The sequence below is a fragment of the Myripristis murdjan genome, chromosome 24, assembly GCF_902150065.1.
Source record: "Myripristis murdjan chromosome 24, fMyrMur1.1, whole genome shotgun sequence".
In the NCBI taxonomy this organism is placed as follows: Eukaryota; Metazoa; Chordata; class Actinopteri; order Holocentriformes; family Holocentridae; genus Myripristis; species Myripristis murdjan.
This window is the reverse complement of record NC_044003.1, coordinates 23,901,987-23,914,486: the sequence shown is the minus strand read 5'-3', so window position 1 is coordinate 23,914,486 and position 12,500 is coordinate 23,901,987. Positions and strand designations below refer to the sequence as shown.

The 12,500-nt window shown below is 40.7% G+C and overlaps 1 protein-coding gene across 1 annotated transcript in view; it reads right to left on the bottom strand.

Annotated features, from left to right (window-relative positions):
* The window catches only part of plcb4b (phospholipase C, beta 4b), a 93,059-nt gene that overhangs the window by 15,038 nt on the left and 65,521 nt on the right, over positions 1 to 12,500 (bottom strand). The window contains exons 12-25 of the mRNA XM_030047413.1: positions 11,953 to 12,010; positions 10,796 to 10,904; positions 9,888 to 10,098; positions 9,497 to 9,590; positions 9,180 to 9,259; positions 8,877 to 8,961; positions 8,120 to 8,210; positions 7,910 to 8,005; positions 6,882 to 7,030; positions 5,623 to 5,718; positions 5,332 to 5,476; positions 4,811 to 4,895; positions 3,606 to 3,730; positions 238 to 289 (exon numbers count right to left, since the gene is read on the bottom strand). Of these exons, the coding sequence (XP_029903273.1) occupies positions 238 to 289; positions 3,606 to 3,730; positions 4,811 to 4,895; positions 5,332 to 5,476; positions 5,623 to 5,718; positions 6,882 to 7,030; positions 7,910 to 8,005; positions 8,120 to 8,210; positions 8,877 to 8,961; positions 9,180 to 9,259; positions 9,497 to 9,590; positions 9,888 to 10,098; positions 10,796 to 10,904; positions 11,953 to 12,010 (1,476 nt within the window). The remainder of the gene's footprint in view (positions 1 to 237; positions 290 to 3,605; positions 3,731 to 4,810; positions 4,896 to 5,331; positions 5,477 to 5,622; positions 5,719 to 6,881; positions 7,031 to 7,909; positions 8,006 to 8,119; positions 8,211 to 8,876; positions 8,962 to 9,179; positions 9,260 to 9,496; positions 9,591 to 9,887; positions 10,099 to 10,795; positions 10,905 to 11,952; positions 12,011 to 12,500) is intronic.

Below are 12,500 nucleotides of genomic sequence, written 5' to 3'. Positions count from 1 at the left end.
GGTGAGAGGAAGAGATAGATGATGGCGGAGGGCCTGAACTGAGTGAGAGGAGCTTGCATCTCCATGGTTCTCACTGGATCCTGGGGCGGACAGTGACTACAATCGCTGCCGGCGCCCAGTAATGAGATGTGACGCGTTTTAATTGATGAGCTTTGCAGAGTGGCGAGAGGAGAGGAAGAGAGGGATGGGATGGAGGACGGGGATGGGGGAAGGACAGAAGTGGGGCGCTGCTCTCACCCGCAGGACCCGTTGTACTCAAACTTTCCCTGGTTCAATTGCATCGCCAAATCTGAGAGAGAGAGGAAGAGAGAGAAATCAGCACAAGTCACACAAACATCGAATGCAAACCAAAACACTGAAGCAAATTGCCAATGTGAAAAACCCGGTTCATTTATGTAGTGTTGTGATGAGTGATACTTTCACACTGTCCCTGTAACATGTTCCTTTGCTTGGCCCATAAAGAGAGAGAGAGAAACAAAGTGATGTCCCACGTCGACCTGGTAGTAAAATGTGTCTTTGGTAATCCGATCATAAAGCGGACAGCTGTCAGTCTGTCTGCTCACATGTGGCATTAAAATGCGTCTCCACATGCGTCTCACCTGCCCACTTGTGATCAGATCTCACTTTCCCACTCGATATGCAGATAAACACATATCATCTACATTTGCAGGTTGTTCTTTTGTTGAGAGAAAGAGAGAGAGAGAGAGAGAGAGAGAGAGAGAGAGAGAGAGAGAGAGCATGTGCACAGTAAAACAGACGGTAGCACCGTACAATGAAATTCTTACTTTGCTAGCCCTCCTCTGCACAAAATAAATAAATAAATAAATAAATAAAGTAAAAATAGAATGTCATTTAACAGGCACCAGGCATTTGACAAAAGGAGACATTCTTGCCTACTCCAGCCTTATTTTAATGTGCTGTCAATTACTTAAGACTTTTTGTGCACGTGGGTGGGGACTCTCACGCTGTCGTGGCTCTTATGTATGTCAGAAATGACAGACAAGGTTTTTTTTAAAAAAAAAAAAAAAAAGAAAAGAAAATTAAACCCAGAGGATGGAGAAACAAGCACACATTCACATTGTGGCCTGTAGTATTTCTGTAGTATTTTTCTAGTAACTCCAACATGTACATTCACAGAGGACGCCAGGTGAGTAGGCCGCTTTTCAATGTGTCCTGGGACACGTCTGTTTACATTTCTAATGCGATGCAGACACACATGCTGCCTCTGAACGTGGCCTGAGCAATTGGCTCTCAAGATGCACTGCGGACACATTGATTCTGTTTCCACCTGTACTTACAAGTGTCAGCTTGTGATCGGATCACTCAGGATGGATGTTAATACCAGGTGGAAACAGGGTCCTGCTGTACCACCTTAGTAATAGTATACATACAAAAACCACACAGCTCCACAGCTTTTAACAAGTAATTTTGTCTCATATTCAGTTTGAAATTTTTTCTTCAAACAAATAAAAAAAGACAGTGGGATGAAATAACCCCATTTGTTTCCAGTGCAGTTCCACTTGTTTCAGGATTTTTTCTGGGATAAAAATGATGCAACAAGGCAGAATTAGGCAGTATCAGGAAAATGACTCTTAATTCAAGAAAATTCTGGAAACAACTTGATTAGCAGTAAGTATGATTATCTCAACCCACTGATTGAGATTTTTGCGACTAAATAGTCACCAAATGACTTAAGATGGAGATTTTTTGAGGTACACTGTCGTCTAAAGTAACTAAATAAAAACTAATTTTCTCTCTTATTCATCACACAACAGTGTTTATTATATTAATTGCTCATACTTCATCGTCTGTAGGAAAATGTCTTTTTGGTGACATGTTTTTATTCAAATGCAATGCCAATAAAGCTTCACTGGATTCAACTGAGTTGAATTGAGAGACACTGAGAGACAGCGAGGGAATCTTTTTCCATCTCCCTTCCTTTCCTCTAACCATCCATCCCTCAGTCACTTGTGGCTCCGCCCCTTGTGTGCCCCCCTCCAGCCCTGCACATGCCCGCTCCCAGCAGGCCATATGGTCCAACCCCCTTGCCTCTGGCCATGGGGCAGCAGCTGTTTTCCAACAGGCGTCACTCAATCAGTGTGTTTGTGTGTGTGTGTGTGTGTGTTTGTATGTGGGTGGCAGTGCATGTTTGTGAGTGTATTCATGAGAGGAAGAGAGAAAAACAGAGATGAAGACAGAAAGAGAAAAAAAAGGTGTGTTTACATGCATGCATAAATTGCCGATTCATGCTGCAAGATGGTCTGCAAACCACTTTGAGAAACTCAAACTCTGTACGTGTCAAATCTCCGCTGGCTGTGTGTGTGTGTGTGTGTGTGTGTGTGTGTGTGTGTGTGTGTGTGTGTGTGTCTTGATCGGTCCTATGAGGTGCAGGTGCAGTTAATGGTGCAGGTGCAGTTAATGTAGTTTCGATATCCTACCTAAAAGTGTGTTGTGATTTCTTTAGTTCTTGCCTTGAAATAAATGGCTAGTGAATCAATAGTCATGAAATGTAGAACTGTAAAAACTGTAAAACAATTTATTTAGCTATTCACATAAAAAAAAAATCACACATTCTTCTCCTAACTTCCAAACTTCCTTCCTTACTTATGACTAAATAATAAATCAGTAAATAAGTAAACAAACAAACAAATAAGTAAGTAAGTAAGTAAAGAGTGTTGTACCCCATGTGAAATTTTTCTTTTAATACCCCTCCCCCAAAAGAAAAAAAAAAGAGCCAAAAACAGACAAGAAAAAAACAAAAAAACAAAAAAGCATCTTGGTTTCACACTGCAAAATCTCTATGATAACATGTCAATTTGAGTCACATTCTGTGTTAAAATCTTGTTTTACTTAAAATAATTGAAAAAAATTGTCAGTGGGATGAGATAATCCCACTTGTTTCCATGCAGTTTCCCTTGTTTCCGTAGAAACATAGCATTAAGTATAAATATGTTGAAACAAGTCAGAATAAGGCTGATCAGACCACTAGTATTAAGAAAATGACACAATTCTGGAAAAAGATTTTTTTTTTGCCTTGTTTTAAGAAAAACAGGATTTTAAAACCAAATTTTAAAACTAAATGACTTGTTATGATGGACAGTGAAACCGAGAAAGAAACAGGCAACATGACCAGATCCCAACACACCAGCACTGTTGTTGTGTAGGTCAACACACACTGTACCTGTGGTGCATGATTTTGGCTGTGTGTTTGTGTGTGTGTGTGTGTGTGTGTGTGTGTGTCTGTGTGCGTGTGTGTGTAAGTAAATGCGTAGATGTGTTTACATGCATGTAAGCTGGATAGCTGGTGAAGACTGGAGGTAAGCGGGTCCATGTCGTGTGTTCAACAAGATGATGCCTCACTCTGATGTAAGCATATGTGTGTGTGTGTGTGTGTGTGTGTGTGTGTGTACTTGTGTGAGGTCAGTGGTTCAGTGTCCTGCACAGACATGGGTCAGAAAGCTAGGGGACGCGGTGTGAGTGCCTCTGTTTGCACATGTCTGCATTTGCGTGTGTGCATGTAAGTGTTTGTGCATGTGTGTATGTGCGTGTGTGTGTGTGTGTGTGTGTGTGTAAGGTCATAGGTCCCATGTTGCGTGCTGCGGTACCTGGGGTCTGGAAGTTGAGTGAGACCATCTGGCAGCCTGCGTTCCAGAAGATCTGAGGCATGTAATTACTGGAGTCCACCCGGCCCCCTTTGGGGTAGATACGGCTCATCTGACGCTTGTTGTAGCTGCGCTGACGCTCAGGAAAATGAACAAGAAAGAAAAAAAAAAAAAAAAACGAGGGGGAACTTGTGTGTGTGTATGCATATGAGTGAGTGCTTGTGTGTGTGCGTCAAACAGACCGCAGGACTATTTTTAGAATGGAACAGCTTGAGTCCAGCAGCCCCATTGGAGCATGTGTGTGTGTGTGTGCGTGTGTGTGTGTTTTCAAGTGCGGTGGAAAAGGCCTGCACACATAGTCCAAAGGCACATCAGTCTCCAGAGACATAGAGTTTTTTTCTGACAGTGGAGCAGAAACAAATATGGCAGATAAACTTGGTTTTGACCCGCCAATCAGCTCCACTTTGGGTGACCTAAATCCAGAGGTGACCAAAACAGAAAAGTTATAACTCAAAGTTGTCGTTTTTTCATTTCTGTTCTAAGAGAACATATCTCCATTTTGACACAAACTGAAAAAAGATTTTCTGAGATAGAGTGGCAATTAATTAATAAAGTTTTGAAGTGGAAGGAGCTGCAGGTTTTGGAAGCATTTTCGCATTTGTTTCGCATTACTTTTGACAGTAACCACAAAATAACTCAAAACAGAGTCACGTGTGTCTCCTGGATAAATAAATGACACTACAGGGTTATGTTATAGACATGGCGTCTACATTTCAGCTTTGTTCCTGCAAAATCATGTTTAAATGGCACTAAATACTACAGTACCCATAAGCCTCATTGACTATTACTGTGGTGAATACACCAGCAAAAGCCACAAAATATAATCAGATACAGTACATTCAATACTATACTATATTATATTCCAGATCAGTGATTGCAATCAGGAAGAAAACACTGCATTACATTTGGAAAAATTAATAGGCTTTACTTTAAGAACTCTAACTACACAGTATAACCCCGCCTACTTTGCAACTCTACTAAGCGCTGAAACTATTTGGCCATGCTTGTATTCTGTCTTCCCAGCATTAATCAGATCTAAAGTGTATCTTGCTGGAAGCAGCACTGACCTCTCTGCCATTTTTGATTATGGCAATTACATTTTTTTAAATTAGCAGTGCAGTGGAGGTTCACTTCTAATCAAAGGATACTTGACAAACTCGATGGCATTGGTCTTCAGATATCCCAGCCCAACAGACTCGTTGAAAGATGACATGTTATGATGGATGTTCCTTTCTAAAAGACAAGAGAAAGAGTTGTAGTAAAAGACTGGAGAAACTGCAATGGCATTTAGTCTGACAGGAGAACTGTATATCTAACTATCAAAGTCGGGGAAAAAATAGCTACTGCAATGGGAGAGCACTGCAGATACTTCCACATTTGCATAGTTTAGGCATTCAGCTGATGCTCTCATCCAGAGGGACATGATGAGGAAAACAGTAGAATAAGCTTAGGTCCTACATCACCATATTTATTACTAAATGACATTTTGCATGAGAGGGGAATTGTACTGCCAGTGTCTTGAAAAAAAATATTTAACTTTCTCACTGCATTTTTTTTGTAGATACAATACATTTTGAACTATATATCTCAGTTCCAATGTTTCCAAGTACTCAAGAACTTTATCATCTGACAAATAAAAAGCAAAATATTCCAAGTTACACAAGCTTACCCTCTGCAACATCAAAACTCTGGAACTTGACGGGCTGTGCGTAGTTGACCATGGCTGAGAGGTAGGGGTGGATGTTAGTGGTGGCTCCGACGTAGGTGTACTGGGCGATCAGAGCCTCTTCAGATTCTTCCGCTGCCTCCCCGCCCTGCACCGGAAATACACACAGATGTACATTATGTTTGTCATCTGTACAGGTCACTGGGAGGAGAACTCTCACAAACATACAGGAGAGACAGGGCAGATTGTTTTTCACTATGTGCTGTAAGTGTGTGTGTGCACGTGTGTGCTTGCCTTCTTGTTATTGTCCTGGTCTGATGCTTCAGAGATGTCTGTGGCATCTGTTGCTTCTGTGGCCTCAGAGATCTCTGTCACCTCATCCTCAGCCACCTGGAAATACACACACACACACACACACACACACACACATATGCTTACATCAGAGTGAGGCATTATCCTGTCGAACACACAACATGGTGTGGCTTATTTCTAGGACGATTTCTTTAATTAAAGGAAGAAGAAGAAGACGAAATGATCCAATAATTTGAGCACATGCCACAGCTGCACCAAAGAGGGAAACACACAGCTAGGCAATAACTGGTATTGTGAATGCGGTTATTTTTTACTTATTATTTAAAAAATGCAATTTTTTTCAACACAACAAAAAATGCACCCTATGGAGAATGTATGTAAAGCCTATGTATCTTATGTTACTGAAGTAATAATACTTTGTACAATGACAGGGCTCCATGCTAATGTTTTCCAGTCTGAGCATTGATGTACACACATTCAAAAAAGTAAACTCGTTATAAAACACCGGACTCCCAATCTTAAAATCTTCTTCCAAGAATAAATCCTGGTGTGTCATTCATCAATGACAGATTGCTAATCTATCATTTATTACATGTGGCTGTTACTATAACCTCGTCAAAGAGAAGCATTTAATTCAGATATTTTTAAGCTTCAGGTATTCTTGGCTTATACGATTTTCAGCAATTTAGACTCATAAGAAAAGCTTGAATGCCTAATCTGAACAAACTGTGTTCATCAGACAGTCTCCATAGAGCCTGATTACCTATTGAATGAGACAAATGGAGATTTAGGCAAGGTGACAGGACCGGTACCAGCTATACCATGTTACAACAGAAATAGCCTCTATTCCTTAAGAACTTGTAGAAAAAAAAAAAAAAAAAAAAAAAAAAAAAAAAAAAAAACACATTAAATATTGCTCCTACTTTTTTGTTGGAATTGTCTAGAGGTCTGAGCACGTAACAGAGTAAAGTTTTACAGACCACATTTTTAAATTAATGTTTTGGAACTCTACAACAAAGCTATTTCACAGTAAAATATTTACTTTTTGGGGCAAGAAAATGTAAGAAATGAAAGTCATGGAAGTCATGACCAAAGGCAAACCCTTTATAACACTAGAGACGTTTTTAAATTGTCCAGTGCCTTACTGAAGGTCTATGGCACATGAAGCGTTAAAGAATAAAATCTTTTTGTTGTTGTTGTTTTTATTGTTATTCTTTCAGAGCTCTCTCGGGTCAGCTCACCTTCTTGATACTGTTGCTGCTTTCCTCTTCTTTCCTCGAGCTGACAGTGTTGCTCTGAGAAACGCTGTTGGCCTCCTTCTCACTGGGCTCCTCTGAAAGACTGATAGGTGCCTCCGAGTTCAACTCCTTGTCCTCAGGCTCCTTCTCTCCTACACTCATACAGACAAACACAGACACAAACACACAAACACACACAAACAAAGAAATTCACTTGGAGCCACTCAACTACTTCTTTACTACTGATGATATTTGTTGGGTGTGCTCAACCAATAAAGTATTTGCAGAATCAAAGGCTCTACTTAATATAACTTCATTTAAGTGATAGTGATTTCCCTGTTGATTTCAATTTAAAAAAATGCAAATTAAGTGGAGACTGGACTAATATATGTGAGGGCAGACCTGTTAACTGGACTTCTGCTAATCGTGAAAAAAAACTATGATGTTGAAATGCTACTTGGAGAAAACGTTTTGCCACAGGGGGAAAAAAGGATGTAGCACATCACTGCGGGCTAAATGTTCAGCTTTTCTCTGTTAATCTAACTGTTTCTCTTGCCCCGAAGGTCGTTTTAATTAATTTGTTCCTTGATTCAGACCTGTTCTGAATCACATTTTTTCCTTGTATCATTAGAGTGAGTGTGTTAAGTGTATTTAATGGCTATGGAATTGACAGAAAAATGAAATATGTGTTGGTAAAACGAGTAAAGCACTAAAGACACATGGCAAAGTCAAGAAGTCCAGGTTAGGGTTCACCAACATTCAAAACCATTGGTCAAAACCATTAGAAAATGCAATTTATAATTTTTCTTCAAAAATAAAATAAACTAACAATTTTTCAGAAGGTATTAAAGTGTACACTTCAAGCACCCATCTCTTTCTCCATACTGTAACTCAAGTGAGTACATGAGAAATGAAACCCCATCTAACCCCGATAAATTCCAATCTCTGCAACACATTCATACTATACTCTGTGTTGATAATTTAACCCATACACACGTGCACACACACACACACACTGTCAGGTAGCTGACCGTTCTCTGCATCCTCCTCATTCTCTTCTCCCAGTATGATGGCAGGGGTGTTGGTCTCTCCTGCCTCCATGTGTTTCTTAAAGGACTCTAGCTGCTCTGTAGGACACAGACAAGCACACACAAAGTCAAAACAAGATGGTTTCCCCATAGGTACTTCATGAAGCAGTAAACAGAATTTTAACAATTCAACTGACAGAACTGTACACATACTCTGCTCAACTTCAGGTTTCAAGCGTTTGTTTTTGATGAGGATTTTGCGTTTGAGGTCATTTGGGGAAGGTAAGGGCCGCCCGGCTTCAATCTATAAAAGAAAACAAGGCAACATGCAAACTGATTAAATGTAGAGATGCGATTTTAAATATGGATGACTGCCATCCAACTGTAATAAATTCTGAGTAGGACTGACAGCCAGGTGCAGCAGATAAAGGAATGTACAAAGAGGGAAGAGACAAATGTGTCATCAAGTAGCACTTGAGCCCAAGTTGGTGCAGTTTGTGGAGAAGTCTGTGTGGTTGTCATTGTTTTGTCATTGTTTATGTCTTAACAGGTTAGTGTCCTTATGAATGCTTTGTCTATTGATAACTACCTCATTTAATAAATCGGATAATTTGAAACTTGCATGTGGCTACCTGTACCATGGTTTGGCTAGAGATGTTTGGCTATGCAGTTACTGGACGGCCAATGTTTTGAGACCAGTAACAAAGATAATTAGAGTGCACACTGGAGAACAATACATCAGTCTGCATTATGTAAAGTGCATTTTGGTATATAGTTGAATCTCTGTCCTGTCAAAGTTCATAAAGCAGAGGTATGTTTATGGGTGGATTTTCCCTTCCCGTGTCATTGACTTCAACATTAGTGGCACAAAAGTCTGGTGCAAATGCAAGTTTAGACCACTGTTGCTATGACATATTGTCCCTTCCTTCTTTATTCATTCCTTGCAGCAGATCAGGAAGTGAATACTAACCGGGAAGTTCTCTACAGGCTGTCTAAGGAGAAGGTCCCCAAAGATCTCCTCACAATATTTTGCCATCTTATACTGCTGCGGTTTACTGGAAGACAAAGGCATACACAATATGAATGTGTGCACATATGTAGAGAAAAATTCAGATAGGCAATATTACTACACATAAACAACCTTACTTTCCCGAATCACAGTGTATGAATCCTGCAAGTCGGGTATAAATATTTCTATATTCTCAGTGATTGCTACTAAATGGTCAATATAGCTGGAATCCCTACCTCTGAGTCAAACTAACAACACACTTACCTGCAGTGGTTTTCAAATGACAAGATAACAGGGTACTCTGATGTGACAAACGCTGTCTCTTTGATGGCTTGGATTACATCCTGTTGGAAGAAGGCGAAGAAGAAGGTGAAGAGGAAGAGGAAAAAGAAGAAGAAAAAGAAGAAGATGATGATAATGAAGGCGAGGAAGAAGAGGAAGAAAAAGAGGAAGTAGCAGTAACAGCTGTAGTATCATACTATTGACACAAGGGGGCAGACTTGCATCATGAAACAGCAACCAAGCAAGACCTTTGCAAATGTGTAACTGAATGGAGCAGAGGTGTGTGTTTGTATGTTCACCTTGAACAGGATGTCTGTGCACATAGCCTTGCCATGAGTAATGATAGGCTCCTGGTCCTCTCCTTTCCCATCCCAACAGTCCAGCTCCACACATCTGACAGGACAGAAACACACATATACTTCAGTGGAGTGCACACACACTGTACATGCACACATCCACTCATGTGTACACATGCCTAAATGAAAATTGACACAAAGCATATAACATCAAACACCAAATTTCACTATGGGGATCATCATGGATTCACTCTTTTTTAATATGCATATACACACTTTCAGAGACATACACACTTTCACTGTGTCAATGTGTGTACTTGTACTTGTATCAGTTTAAGTGTGACCGTATCTGCACATTCACATCTGAATTCACGCCATCCTGACTGAAACCTACCTGCAACCGGACAGCAGGACCTGGCGGTACATCTCCACAGAGGACTTCCCTCCAAACTGTCGGCCTGTCAGGTAGGTGTTGTGGGAGGAGCTGATGAAGTAGTGGGCTAGCGGCTGGTCCATTTCCTGGTACAGCTCCAGCCGGTCCAGGAACACGGGTGCATTCTCATCTGACATCAGGTACCGGCAGAAACCGTCGCTGGACATGTGGCCTGCGGGAGGAAGGAGACTCATGGATCTTTGAGCTTAGGTTGTCCCTGGCACATCCAGCTTACAGTAAATCTTTGTCAGTTTTTCTCTTGGAAAAAATGTATTGCATCTCACCGCACCACAAAGTGTGTTATTTGTCCACATTCTTTGTTTATCCTTTAAATGTAAGTTGTCCTAAATGATAATTCTGGTTATTTTCAACCAGAGTCCTATTTCCATTTTTAACAATAGTTTTTGAGTGTCTAAAATCAAAATAATTTACAATTATATAAATAAATGGGCAGACATTGCCCATTTACCCAGTTTGCACTTATCAAATGCAGAAATAACACAAACACTACTACTGTATGGCTAAAAATAACATATCTGTACTATAATACATGCATGTTTCAGGTAGTGGATAATCAGGAAATCAGATATAAGAAGGTCACATTGAGGTGAGTGTTATTGTGTTGAAAGGCTTATTTGTGTAACTTTTTGAGTGCAGCACTCTCATAAATGGTGGTTAAGAATGTAAAGTCATAAAAACATCAAAGATGATTAAAGGCCCAAGCTAATAATAACCAGAATTATCTTTTAATTTTCCAGCAGAGAACAATACTAGTAGAAAAGGTGTGATGTAGCTTCAAGGCTTCACAGACAGATGGCAGTGCAGCTTAAAAAATTGCCTCCCTTTTCCCCTCCACTCTTCTCCTTTACCTTTCTTCCTCCGGTCTGGGTCTCTCTCGTATTTTTCGATAATCTGCATTGCTCTCTTGGATTCGTAGAACGGGAAAAGGATCTCGTTTAACCTGGGGTCGCGCTGGTTCTGAAGAACAACACACATACACACATACACATAGTGATCTACACAAAACTTGTTCATACACGCATTTATTTCCAAAAAACAAACCGGTTCACCCATTACCAGACACAGCACGACAACCGACACACTGACACACAACAGTAAGGCCAAGGCAACAATGCAAAATGGGATATAGGACCAGCAGGGCCCATATTCATTTAGTAGAGTGCTTATCTAAGACCTGGTGATCTCTGGACTCAAACCAAGGCACATAAAGCAAATCAGATCAGGCCGATTATCTTGAACCAGCACTCTTATTTTTATCAGCTTCATCAATATGGCCTCAAATAGGGCAGAATAACCTTGAGACAAGATGTATCATACACATCTTTCATTGGTATATGTTGACAAAAGAACGTAAGCCACATTAACAGGTGCAGAGCTAGGGCAGTGGGTGAGTATTTGCTTACAGGGAATGAAGCTGTTTGCGTTGGCGAGGTTCAAGGCAGTGCTATTTTAATGATACAACAGTATAAAAAAATCAGTATACACTACCGCCTACTCAGGAAGCCAGGTGGGAATAAATCTAACCAAACCTTTGGCTCTATTGGCGGATCCATTAAAGCATGATGCACAGAATAAAGGGGTTGGAACAGCAGAGACACAACTGTGCAGCGGAGGGACTAAGCAGGTTTGCAGACGGCCACGGCACGCAGACACAGACAGCAGGAAGCATGATGAGCCGAGCAGGAAGCAACAGGACAGAAACCTCTACACCACCGTTGCCATGGCAACACCAATCAGACACCGGGAGGCAAGCCACAGACAGAGGGGATAGGGGGAACGGGATGAGGATGGGCAGGATAGGGGAGCTAGATGAAGTTGCCCTTCCAGGCAGACTGGAAGTCATTTTAAAATTTTGTCCATCTATAATAAAAGTAAGCTTTAATGATGCTCAACTTGGGCCAAAGGGCAACTTCTAGCCACCACAGGACAGGGGTAAGGCAGGGCAGTTGCAAGGAGGGCGATGGGCCAAACACACAGAGAAGTTAATGAATGATAAAGAGCTTACTTCATTCAGAAAGCTGACTAACTGGTCTACAGTTAAATAATCAGTTTTGTCCCCATTGCTGCAAAGGAATTAATTGGAAAAAAAAAAACAAAATGTTAAAATGCCTTAAAATAGAAACCCTCACAGTCAGTCAGACAGTCAGTCAGTTAAAATTAGAAAGCAGAACAGCTGTTTTAAAGGGACTTATATGTTACATTTTTAGCCATAACATGTTAATCATCAGTCTCAATAACATTTAAAAAATGTTGTCATTAGCTGGAACATAATTAATGTTGAACTGTGGAAGCAGGATAGGCTGTCCAGACATAGTTAGTACAGCAGGCGCAGAAACATTTGTCCTGATTATCTCCAGCAAGACACAGTAGCTCACACTGGGGGAATATTTAACGGGGGGAATCATTGCTCTATTTTGGCACACTAGATAACGCGGGTAAAATGCAATCCATGCTGTAGACACATGGGTACTGACGGCAGTTACAATATTAGGAGGTTTTAGAACAGTATTACTTGTTGAGATACAAAGCAGCTGCTGGTGTGCAGTCTAATAA